Here is a 12,919-nt window from a genome sequence, read left to right on the forward strand (position 1 = left end):
ATTAATTAAGAAGTTAATAGTAAAACTTGGTATTCATCATGTAAACATATTGTTATTTTTTGTAGCTTGAATTTTTTGGTATTTTACCAATATAAATATTGTAATATTCTGAGTTATGAGATATTCGAAAAATAAACTGGGATTAGGATTAGAGAGTTTTGATTGATTGTATATTGCTCTTTTTATCATAGTAGAACTTGTTTCTTTTGTCTTGCCTATGGATGTGGACTTTACCGTTGAACCACGTTAAATCCTGTGTTATTTTTCTTCTCTTTTGAATACTATGTAATTGTGCGATTTGTGTGTTTGTTTTAAATTTGCGTACTTATTATAACCCAGATATAGAATCTTTACACTATCAAAGAAAATTATATTTTTATTTCGAAAGCTAGCAATTAGATATTTATAAATATTATTCATTAGTATAATAAATTTTAAATACAAATAAATATTTTTAGAATTATTTATTAATTATTTTGTTGTGGGTTTAGACTGCTTAAAAATCTACTGATGCTGAATGCTTCTTTTGCAAGGACATTGGAAGAGAAACTATAAGGAGTAAAGGATACGAAACAAAGCGAGGGAACATGAACAGTGACAAATTTCAAATCATTAATCCCCAAATTCAACATTTATTTTCCAGGCTCAAGCAAATGGAGTGATCAGCATAATTTGTGTTTAGCAGTACAGATGCTCTAGGTTTTTGCAGTTATTTAGGTGGAGTATTTGCAAGTTTGTAAACATAATTAGAGAACGCTTCATATTCTCTTTCACCTCCTACTTCATCAATTGGCACAGCATTGCGAATTTCTTTCAAATCTTCTTGTGTTAGCTCCACTGCTAAGGACCCAATATTGGTTTCAAGGTTCTTCAATTTAGTTGTCCCTGTAAAACATCCAGGGGAATCATCACCGCTATTGCATTTCATGTTTTCATGAAAACAGGGAATCTAAATTTCTAGAGTCAAATATACCAGGAATTGGAACTATGTCTTCTCCCTGGTGCAGAAGCCAAGCCAGTGCTAATTGAGGTGGAGTGCAGGCATGCTTTGCAGCCAGGTCCGCAAGACGGGCATATATAACTTTATTTCTCTCTAAATTCTCTCCAGTAAATCTGGGATGCATAACCTATGGCAGGATATCAGATCATTTCAAGGACATCCATGATAAAAATTAAATATATATTGCAATAATATCAACCAACCAATAGGCTCTTATCAGGCAAGCTTTCCACCACTGCCTTCCCAGCAAAGAACCCACGACCTAGAGGGCTATATGCTACTATGCCAATACCAAGCTCTCTGAGTAAACAGGCAGAAATACATTATATGTATATGTATCAGTCCAATTTCACTGTAGTGGAGAATAGAAAATGCAATGGGCACTGAACAAACCTACAGACTGGAACTATGTCCTCTTCAATTTCACAACTCCACAACGAGTACTCCATTTCTACAGCTGTTATAGGATGAACAGCATTTGCCCTCCTTATAGTATCTACACTAGCTTCAGATAACCCAATATACTTTATCTTTCCCTCCTCTACCAGCTTCTTCAATTCCCCAATCTACCACACACAATTAAATCAACATTCTATATATGTCAAAAGGAATGAAAAGGATTAACAGGTTTTGAACCAAACATAGAGGAAATATAATCTGTAACTCTTACAGTATCCTCTATTGGCACTGAACTGTCCACACGATGCTGATAATACAGATCAATATAGTCCACATCAAGCCGCTTTAAACTAGCTTCACAGCATTGCCTCACATATTCTGGGCTGCCATTCACTGCAAATTGAAATCCCTTTGACCTTATAATGCCAAATTTTGTTGCTAACTGAACTTTTTCTCTAGGAAGCTGCTTTAAGGCCTGAAAAATGAAAATAGGGAGAACTTCTTTAGTTTTGCAGCACTATTTTAATCAACTCCTGCCTCCTTTAGCATAAAGCAGTTATAATCTCATCACATTTTTTTCAGTTATAGAAGGTAGACTTTTTTTCACTGGATTCAAAGCCCTGTATCCTTTGATGTAGATTCCGTGAATAGACACACTCTACTTGTTTGGAAAAGTTCAGGATTGATTTGGAACTTGAAATTAAAATATAAAATCAAAAGAAAAAATTTACCTTCCCAACCATGATCTCATTGTCATAATTATCTCCATATAGATCAGATGTGTCAAAAAAGGTGATTCCTTTCGAAAAAACTTCCTTTATAATTTCACATCCAGCTTCATGTGGGAGTGGTGGATTATATATTCCTGAGAGTCCTCCACACCCAAAGCCCAGTCTAGAAACCTGAAATCAACACCATTAGAAGGAAATCATAGCCCTTGGTTGACGGATCTAAGTTACTAACTTCCATCCTAGCTACCAAAAAGTAAAATGGCCATTTGAGTAACCGATGTCCGGATACTGTGCAAGTAGCCATCACTACATCTATCAAACAGGTTAAGGGTAACCATCCTTCATAAAAATTTCATCACTACGGCAGCTAAAAACTATACCGTTGACAGATGCAGAATTGAATTTCTGAATCAATAAAACTTGAAGTTTACAGAAGGGGGAAATGTGTTCCGTGAAAGTAAAAAAATTATTTTATGGTGACATTGATTGATAACCTAAACACATAGGAAGATTCAATAACTACATTATTGCAATAACCATAGAAACATTCCATTTCTCAGCATGACATTGACGACATTTCTCCGTGAAAGCCTTTACTCAGCTTTTCTTTCTCTGTTTTCTTGGCCTGTTACCCAAATTCATCTTATTTCTCAAAGAAAAAAAAAGTTATAATGGGATAATTCTTTTCCACTCAATTTAAGGTTCATATGCCAGTTATATCTGATTCTGGGTTACAGAAATATAATTTTTCAAATCCAATATGTAGAACTAGTAGAGAAATTACGAGTGTGACAAACTGAATATATGCTACTCTCCAAAGCTAATTATTAAATGGTCCAGAATTGCTTGAAGAACCCATAACAGAAAAATTAAAACTAAAATAGGTCAAAGAAAAGTATGAACTTAATAATAATAATGATTCACAAAAATTAAGTACATAGATCAAAAGATGAAATAAGTTTTAAAGTGATACTTGTATATTGCAAAATAAATAGTAAATGGCATGCTTACCTCCAATCCCTGACTGCCCAGTTTCACTCTTGGGATTTGGATCTGTGATTTTGCTTCCATGGAAACACAGCTTAGCTGAAGATGCAGTGACAACAAAATGCTAAAAGTGGCAAAGTTCCTGTAAGGCATATCATTATGTATTATATTCTCTTTCCTACCAGTTTTGGTAGGGACCACCTGTTTCACTAAATATCATATGTGAGCTAGGTGTACAATTGCACTCAATACATAAACAGGCAATCTTATTCTGGATTTATTTAATAGAGAAAGACTTATTTAGGTCTGGAAATAGGCCTTTATTTAATTCATAAAAATATGATAGAAATATAAATTTCTTTTATTAATTAAGTGTACAAGTCAAGTTATACACTCAATATAAATAAGGATTTCTCTATTTTATTACAGCAGAAAAATGTTAGTAGATGTGTCACCTTCCATTTCCAACCTTCACCTAAAATTGGGATGATAATGTTGGCATAACAACAAAATCATCGGTATTCTCTGTTACATTACATCATTTACAAGCAAGATGCTCCCTGTCTCATCATTTATTGCAAGAGAAAGACATGAAATAACTCTCTGTTGTTTTGCCAGAAAAAAAGGGCATGTTTTAGCTTATAATTTTTGGTGGGGAGTTTGCAAGCCTTCAGGTATATTTAGCTATAATAGGAATTTCTCTTAAGCCATAACTTCATTAACGTGCAGAATCCGAAATTTCTTGTAAATTCTCTTGCAAGCTTTACATCATTGATCCAATATTGTCATCAAGGATCTTAACTATACTTGCTCCTGCATAATTTCAATATATATATATATATATATGTGTGTGTGTGTGTGTGTGTGCATTGGTCACTACAAATCATGGTTAAAACTAATTGCAGCTATCAAGTTTAAACTGAAGAAAAGAATTCAGTCACATGCTTGCATGAAAAGGGCATTTTCAGAGTAACCAGGAATTGGGACTATGTCATTCCCTTGATGGAGAGCCATGCCAGAGCTAACGAGGAGGAGTGCAGCCATGCTTTGTAGCCAAAAGTTGGCAAGCGGGTATATATGGGACTTTGCTGTTTCCTAGATTCTCTTCTTTGAATCTTGGATGTGTCTGTACAACGAAATTTGTGAGATACAAATTCCAGAAACAAAATTTTATTCTTTCATACTGCCATTTAAAAGGCAGAATGGTTAAATTGGGATGGACATTGCAACGCAGAGAATAATCGTGTATAAACAAATTTTTATATATAAAATTTATTAATAAAATCTTTATTAAAATAAAATAATTATAAAATTTAATAATTATTAATTCATTTAATCATAATATAAAAAATAAATAATTTTATTTATAAAATAATTAATAAATTAATCTAAAAATCTTTAATTTTCTATTACACTTTTATAAAATTAATAAATTGAATGCGTGTAATAATTATTTATCATCGTCTCTTCTCAACAAAAATAAACTATCAATGTCTATTCTGAACGTCGTCGTTTGACCTTCAGATATCAAAACCAAAAAACGACGTAGCATATTATTAGCTAAAAAGAAATGAAAATCCTAAATGCAGCATTTCGAGAGAAGACGCGAGTACGAACTCTTCTTTCTCTGTTTGCGCAACGCTTCTGTTTTTGGATCTCTTGAAAGCCCGGTGGAGAAGAAATCGAACAAAAATAAGAATTCAGAGAGAGAAGGATGGAAAGAAGGCAGATCTACGTTGTGGCAGCTCTTTTATTTACCTTAATTGGCCGCATATCTTCTCTTTCCGTCACCGTGAACGACGTTGAATGCGTCTACGAGTATGTCCTCTACGAAGGCGATACCGTTTCTGGGAACTTCGTGGTGGTTGATCACGACATCTTCTGGAGCTCTGATCACCCCGGAATTGATCTCACCGTAAGTCAATGTCCTCCCTCTATCTCATTTTCGTTTCATTCGGATCCATGCTTTGTTCGTTTTTCCGGATTACTCTTAGATCTACCTGTTTGATTTCGTTTATTTTACGATTTTTTTTTTGGGTTAATTCCGCATGGGTTTTTAATTTTTTTCAGTCGATTTTGTTTCGCTTTTGATTAGGTAAAGGAGTGGGGAAATGGGGAAATGGGAAATGGGGTGTGTATGGTTTCCGATAAAATTAAGGTCAACGAAAGGAAATAATCTTTTCATAATTCCTTCTGGTGATTTGGTCTGACACATATTGGCTGCAATTTCATAAAGGTGGGTCATTTTTTAAATTTAACTAAATAAAGCCCTCAGTGCTTGGAATACCAGGAAAGTTATTTTCTCTGGGCTGGAAAACATTAGAGTTGGCGTTATAATGCAAGCAAAGTATATATTATATCAATCTTACTAGTTTTTCTTAACTTGAGATTATTTCTAAAACTCCATTGCATGTGTTACCCGCCAATGAACTTTGCCAAAAAGATTTAAATATAGATTGGTCAAATGGCTAAAAGTACAAGTGAAATTGCGAATTAAAACATTAATGGACATAGCTTCTCTGTAGGTAATTGTGAGTGAAAAAAAAATCAGTAAGCTTAGATTCCTGCATGAAAGGTTTGACACGATACAAAAATCCAAAAGTGGACTTAAAATGAAATGAAAGCTATGATATTGAAGAGTGATATTCTTGAAAAAGAGTGCGTTTAAATGTAATTTGAGTTAAATGTCTCTCGTAGCAAATTTCTTTTCCTTCCTTTTTTTTTTCACTCAGGTTATCTGTGTATGCATCCATTGATAGAATCAGCATATCAACATACATATCATTGCAAAATTAACAAAGCATTTTTAGATAACTCAACTCAGGAAAAGTAAGATTTAGATGCAGGGAAAATGAAACATATTGAGACAGTCCAGATATAATCAGTGATTGTGTACATGTGTCTCTGTGTATCAGGGGGAAGGGTGGAGAAGGGAATGAGAGTCTGATCTATCTTGAATTGGTAGCTTAAAGTTCTAATGAATTGCATATAAATGATGGTTGGTTGGATATAAATGAAATCTGACAAGTTATTTGTTGTCTTGTTTCCCAAAAATTAAAAATTTTCATCAGGATTAACTCTCGCGTATGCACAAGTTTAATTTAAGGTTAGTTTAAGGAAGACTTGTAGCATGATGATTGGGGAAGAGTAAGCAACTTATAGATATGACTGTTAATTCGTATAATGAATTCCTTCAGGGTCTTCAACTTGTACTGTGTTTTCGTTGATCTTTTTTCTCTTTAAACAGCAGGGCACAAATTTATAGTGTTGACATGTTGCGAACTTATACCAGATGCTAGGATTACCTGTGGTAAGGTGGCATTGCTTTAATTTATTGCTTCATCTTGATTTTGGCTGTCATGCAGGTGACATCCCCTTTGGATAACGTGGTTCACACTGTGAAGGGGACATCTGGCGACAAGTTTGAGTTTAAGGCCCCAAGAAGTGGAATGTACAAATTCTGTTTTCACAATCCCTACTCAACACCAGAGACTGTCTCTTTCTATATTCATGTGGGTCATATTCCCAATGAGCATGATCTTGCGAAAGATGGTTTGTAAAATTATCTTTCATTAATATATCTTTTATTCTACATCCATCTCTATGTGTTTCAACTTATGAACTATTAAAAAACTAATGAAATTTAACTGTTTATTTAAGCCAATTGGTTCAATTATCATATTTTAGGTTATATCGGCACTGAAGAGATTTTTTTTCTTTTGTACATTTGATGTTTACATGTTTGTTTCTTACAGAGCATCTGAATCCTATTAATGTTAAAATTGCTGAGCTGAGAGAAGCATTGGAGTCTGTTACGGCAGAGCAGAAGTACTTAAAAGCACGTGATGCTCGACATCGCCGTAGTAAGTTTCTCTGATTCTTTCTTTTTCTTTTTTCATGCATTTAGGCTATAATTGTGAACATTTTTCAGTTTTGTTCTTTATTTATTTATTTTTTAGTGGGGCTGTATTTAGAATTAAGGCTATGATTACAAACAAGTTTCCCAAGACACATGTTGGAAAGGCATTTGTCATTTGTCATATGCAATAGATTTTGATAATGGTGTTTTCTTCTGCAGCGAACGAGAGTACACGAAAGCGTGTTATAGGCTACACAGTGGGAGAGTACATTTTACTGGCTATTGTAAGCATACTTCAGGTTGTATATATTCGTCGCCTCTTCAGCAAATCAGTTGCATACAACCGAGTCTGAGCCACCTCATTGTTTGTTAATTCTAGACGAGTTCAGGGAAATGTTGTAATGCCCTTGAGAAAAGTGATCTGCTGGTTTATCCTGTTCAGTTTTTGCACTTCAACCATAATGCAAAGTTTAGAACTTTAAGATATAGCCCATGTTTGATGGGCTTTGAGCTCTTATTTTTATACAACTCTTGACGTTGCCTGGAAAATGCATGATTGTGTTGCTGCATTACAGACGAAAGAATAACTAATAGGAGAGTCTAAAATTTACCTTTTAAAAAAAAAAAAAAATTGTGCAGGGGAGAGGTGGGAGGACCTGAAGCCCAACTGTGGTCTTCTCTCAATATTACAAACTGAATCATAAAATTTAATAAACTTGTTTTACGTGTATTAACGGTTTGGCTTAAAAAAAAAAAAATGAAGAAAAAAATAGAGAGCTCAACGGATTCCCTGTTGCCCATTCAAAGGCATATTATCATAACAGATAGATATAACCATTTAATTGCCAAAACAGATTAGGAATCCGTTGTCGTCCAGCGGTTAGGATATCTGGCTTTCACCCAGGAGACCCGGGTTCGATTCCCGGCAACGGAAGTTTTTTCCTGTAATTTTAATAAAATGTAAATGTTGAGCACAAAAAAAGAGGCTTTTTTTTAAATCATTATTGAGTTCAATTCCCTAATTTTTTAAAATATTTTCTTAATTGTAGTTTGTTGTTAAGCCCACCGACCATCAACGTGCTGTGGATAAGACCCCACGTTTCTTTTATTTTATTGCAGTAAATATAAAAAATCGTGGAGTGCATTAAATTACTGGAATACCCCTATTTTAACTGGAGGCAATCGTTGATTCGGTGTGAATTTGTAAAAATTGAAAGGGTAACATTGGGAGTAAAAATTAGAGTGCCGGAAACCTCATAACTACTTAAAACTGGAAACGTCTCCGGTTTTACGTATTCCAGAGACCACCAATCCCAAACAGTCACTGAAAAATGTTGGCAGTTTTTGACAAAACGGTAGCTAAGTGCCCGGAGGCGCTGCAGAGCCCGAACTCTGGTTCTAACTCCGCGATGAAAGATGGGTTCTTGGCCAAGCATTTTGGGTCAGTCCACCCCGGTTCTGTCACTGTCAATCTTGGCTCTGCTGGTGTTATTGCTTACTCCCTTGACAAGCAAAACCCTCTCCTCCCTAGGTAGTTTTTTCTTTGGCTTCTGTTTTGCCCAAAACAATCATTACAATGCCTTTTTTTTTTCTTTTTTTTTTTCCTTCCTAATGTTCGATCTAATCTTGATCGCTTTTCTGCCTTTTCGTTTTGGGATTTTGGGGTGTATGGTTCTTGAGAAAACGAGAAATGATGAAAACCAAATATTTGATGCAGATGATTATTTTTCTAATGATCAACAATATTTTAGATTTTCTTTTTTTGATGGATGTGTTCTGATACAAAAAAAAAAAAAAAAAGAAAAAAAAATCCTTGCTGGGATCTTTTATTGGTAGTAATTGCTTATAAATTTGGATGGATATGTTATGATCTGGGGCTATTTGTTTGCGGGAATTTGAAGTCTTATTGATTCCTTCCGTAGATCTATTCTTTTCCATGTATCATCGTCATTGTCGTCACTTGGTTTTTATCTAATCATGAAAAAGAATCTCAGTCTGGCTAGGGTCTTGAGTTTCTAATTTGGTTGAGACTTGCTGTAATGCATATATATTTTTTAAATTTTTCCTTAGTGATAAAGGGCTCTTAGAGTTGTTGATTGGGTCATCCATTGTTGTTATTAGTCGTATCATATACTGTTGTTTTGTTAATTAATAGTCATATTTTTAACCTCTTAATATAATTTCCATGAGCTTGTATAGGATGAGTTTATCTAACTATTGGTTCCTGGTGATTTGGCTTTAGTACGGCATATAATCTGAGTCTAGAGATTTCCACTTTTATTTAACATATATTGTTTTATTCATGGTTCTAATATAGACAAAAGACAAATCAAATCTAGTTCAGCGGCTATTCCGTCACTTCATGTAATTTCCATTTTTGGAGGTATTTGGATGCTTTTTTTATTGGAGTGATCCCATTTGTAGTTTGAAATGTGCTTCCACAAAATCAATTGGTCAATATATGGCATGGAGAGAATCATATTTTTTTGTATGATATTAGTCTCAGTGTTTTCTTCTCTACTTAGATTAGTATTGTTGGCTATTTTTTGTGAGTTGCCATGCTATAAAAGATAAAAGGCTCATCTCTTTGTTGTTGAAAGTTAAGAAATCAGGGCATGTGTGCCTCTGCCTGTAATCCAATATTTTTCAGCAAACTATAAAGCCAATTCCACTTTTTATTTTTGTTCTTTGTCCATTTTTATTTGTTGAAAATGCTTCAGATTTATCTTGAATAAATATGTTTTTTTTGTCTCATTTGTACATAACTTTGTTTTATATCTTCTTTTTTTCTTGTTAGATTATTTGCGGTTGTAGACGACATTTTCTGCTTATTCCAAGGGCACATTGACAATGTTGCGGTCCTTAAGCAACAATATGGCTTAAATAAAACTGCAAATGAGGTGATCATTGTTATTGAAGCTTATAGAACCCTCCGAGATCGAGGGCCTTATCCTGCTGATCAGGTTGTCCGAGACATCCAAGGGAAATTTGCTTTTATTCTATATGATAGCTCTTCAAAAACCACATTTATAGCTGCTGTAAGTAAAACCTTATGCTTAGGTTGTTGAGTTATATATAATCAGTTGCTTGAATCAAGCTTAACTTTGTTTCTTTGATGCAGGATACTGATGGAAGTGTACCTTTCTTCTGGGGAGCTGATTCTGAAGATAATCTTGTTCTTTCAGATGATGTTCAGATTGTGCAGCAGACCTGTGGGAAATCATTTGCACCATTCCCTAAAGGTGACATTTTTCTAATCATAATTGGATCAATTGCCTTGTATGTGATTCATAAAAATATCGTTTTTGGTACTTTTTTTTTTTTTGAAACATATCTCAGTATAGGGAAGAAAATACAAAATAAAAAACATAAGGAAACGCACATATAAGGATTGAAATCTACTTCAAGTTGGTCAGGGATAGGTGAAAATTGAAAACCCCAACAATGGGGAATTTTTACGTGCACTAAAATTTTCAACACAATATGTGCATCGTGCATCTTTTTATATGTTTTCTGAGAGTTTCTTTGTAATTTTTTTATCGCTTTTATTTTTATTAATGTCATTCATTTTGCACACAAGATTTTGGGTTCAAAGTTAGGTCTTGTTTTTTTGGAAAATTTCTATTCCTTTTTAGTTATCTTGTGATAACAAAAATTTTATAATATTTCTATCTGTTCTCTAGTTTTCATTACCTTTCATCTCTTATAGCATTCCGTAATCTCATTAACTTTAGATGGTCATTTAAGCTGCAAGCATGGCATTGGCAAGTCTATGATAGATGATGATCTGTATGGGTTAGATTGCATAATTTATCAGTTTCTGTTGTTACCTCAGGATGCTTCTTTACAACTTCGGGAGGCTTGAGGAGCTTTGAGCACCCTCTGAATGAGTTGAAGCCAGTTCCAAGAGTGGACAGTTCAGGTCAGATTTGTGGTGCAACTTTCAAGGTGGATGCAGAGACTAAAAAGGAAGGTGGCATGCCAAGAGTTGGGAGTGCTTACGACTGGTCCTCAAACTACTAAGGAGCTATAAAGTTTTTCTCAATGGGGCTGGTTGTTAACAGCCCTTGTGTTGGTTTTGCAATATCTTCTTCTGATCTTACATTCCGATCTTTTATGATTTTGCTGCACAAACAGATCACTTTATATTGCTGTTAGTATTTCCCAAAAACAGGACAGCAATTTACAGTGCTGTAAGTGTTGCTTAGTGTCCAACTAAGCCCTAACTTTTGTGGGGCTTAACATAAAATAAGATCTACCTTGCATATAGTGTTTCTTGTACAATACATGGTTGTTTTGCATTTGTTGATTTTAGCTCTTATTTTGGCTTGTTGGAGATGGACAGAGATAGGGAGACAAGAGGGGGAAGTCTTTTGAGGGAGATGAATTTACTGCTTTTGAACTGGGGAACAGTCTGCCATTGGGCGTGTTGATGTCATTTTTCTTTTAGAAGTTGCATAATTTACGTAGGGTATGTGCCCGATAAACTCCCGCCGTAATGTAATTTCATAATTTCCTCCTGGTCATCCCTTGACCTTTAATGAAAGTCTACCTTTGGAAAAAAAAAAAAAAAACTCCTGCCACAAGGTTCACTTTGGAGAAGTATTATAGCCAGGTTAAAGCTGCAAGTCTAGTTGGATGTAACCCCTGCTTTGTTTTACTAAGTAGCAACAAGCATCTCAGTAGTGAAAATGGCACTGAAGATAGTACACCTAGAGTAATCATAATGCCTATTTATTTGTTTACCAGGGTAGGGATAAAAAGAGCGATCATTGTTTAATTTTATGGAAAGGAGGTTCTTGACACGTGATCAGCAGTTGAATTCGTTATTTCTCGAAGTGGTGGTTGCTGTCTCTGCTCTGTGAAGTAGAAAGACGGCAGGCTTGATGAGTTGGTCTTTGTTGGATAATTTGATATTGAGGATAGTAACAATGCAGTGTGTTTTTAGGTAGTGAAGCACACCATAAAATTTTTTGTGTCAGATCCATTTAGAGGCTGCACAAACAATTTCCAAAATTACAACACAAATAAGGTCAATGCTTTAAAATGGTTCAAAAATGGTTCAACTAGTGTTCTAGAAAGCTCAAGGAGCACGTATTAATGCAAGGCTTATTGTACTGTGGACAACCAGCAGATGTAGAGGGGATGATTATATGTGTATGGGTGATTTCATATAGATACATGGAATGATAATTTGTCATGTATAAATACGTGGATCTTATAAAATTATAACTACTTGATAATTATTAAATAATTTTTATTTTTTTAATATTTAATAATTAATATCATATATATATATATATTTAATTTTTATTAATTAAATATATCTTTGGACACTTAAACTATTACGTTTCTGTTTAATAAATATTTGAATTTTTTTTTTTTACTTATCTCACACGTTAATTCAATCAAAATTCATTAGCACAAAATTGTACACTCATTTGATCATATATATATATATATATATATATATATATATATATATATATATATATATGATTATTATCCTTCCCGCTTTTCAAATTTTCACCTTTTATTTTTTTTTATATAACTTTATTGAAAGATTTGAAGATATGTATCTACGAATTGCTACCGAAATATGAAATGTAGTGGCCAGCCAACGACAGATGCAACAATAGTGTACAGACATTTGATCTTTGGGAAGCTGATTTTTTGTCTCTCTGTTTACGTGTCTTGCAATTTCAACACTGTTAATGGCTTCCCTACAATCTAGGTCCCTCCTCTCCTCCGCCATCGACCTTATTTCTACTAAGGTTCGATCATTTTGAGTATGGACATTTTGAGTTCTGGTGTTCTTGAAGGAGTACGGAGAATGGGATAAGGAAGTTCTTGAAGAATTTGATCGTATTACTGACTTTTGGTAAAAAAATATAACCACCCTTAGCCCATTTTGCCACCTCAGATTTTTCTGTTCATTTGGTA

General features: G+C 34.2%; 3 protein-coding genes and 1 non-coding gene across 4 annotated transcripts; 3 read left to right on the forward strand and 1 right to left on the reverse strand.

Annotated features, from left to right (window-relative positions):
* Positions 1-588: 588 nt before the first annotated feature.
* LOC110673247 (perakine reductase) lies at positions 589-3,312 on the reverse strand. The gene is made up of 7 exons (XM_021836312.2): positions 3,142-3,312; positions 2,131-2,301; positions 1,671-1,874; positions 1,394-1,566; positions 1,204-1,300; positions 974-1,127; positions 589-885 (listed from the first exon to the last, which is right to left on the reverse strand). Exons 1-7 carry the CDS (start codon positions 3,268-3,270, stop codon positions 710-712), a joined length of 1,104 nt encoding a protein of 367 aa, XP_021692004.1. The 5' UTR covers positions 3,271-3,312; the 3' UTR covers positions 589-709.
* Positions 3,313-4,694: 1,382 nt separating this feature from the next.
* LOC110673244 (transmembrane emp24 domain-containing protein p24beta3) lies at positions 4,695-7,548 on the forward strand. The gene is made up of 4 exons (XM_021836308.2): positions 4,695-5,032; positions 6,483-6,669; positions 6,873-6,980; positions 7,196-7,548. Exons 1-4 carry the CDS (start codon positions 4,832-4,834, stop codon positions 7,327-7,329), a joined length of 630 nt encoding a protein of 209 aa, XP_021692000.2. The 5' UTR covers positions 4,695-4,831; the 3' UTR covers positions 7,330-7,548.
* Positions 7,549-7,838: 290 nt separating this feature from the next.
* Positions 7,839-7,910, forward strand: TRNAE-UUC (transfer RNA glutamic acid (anticodon UUC)). The gene has a single exon. It is a non-coding gene; the product is annotated as a tRNA-Glu (tRNA).
* A 269-nt stretch (positions 7,911-8,179) lies between these two features.
* Positions 8,180-11,243, forward strand: LOC110673243 (stem-specific protein TSJT1). Its single transcript, XM_021836307.2, has 4 exons — positions 8,180-8,507; positions 9,774-10,014; positions 10,098-10,218; positions 10,812-11,243. Exons 1-4 carry the CDS (start codon positions 8,308-8,310, stop codon positions 10,997-10,999), a joined length of 750 nt encoding a protein of 249 aa, XP_021691999.1. The 5' UTR covers positions 8,180-8,307; the 3' UTR covers positions 11,000-11,243.
* Positions 11,244-12,919: the final 1,676 nt, after the last annotated feature.

This window comes from Hevea brasiliensis, chromosome 4, assembly GCF_030052815.1.
Source record: "Hevea brasiliensis isolate MT/VB/25A 57/8 chromosome 4, ASM3005281v1, whole genome shotgun sequence".
NCBI classification, from domain to species: domain Eukaryota; kingdom Viridiplantae; phylum Streptophyta; class Magnoliopsida; order Malpighiales; family Euphorbiaceae; genus Hevea; species Hevea brasiliensis.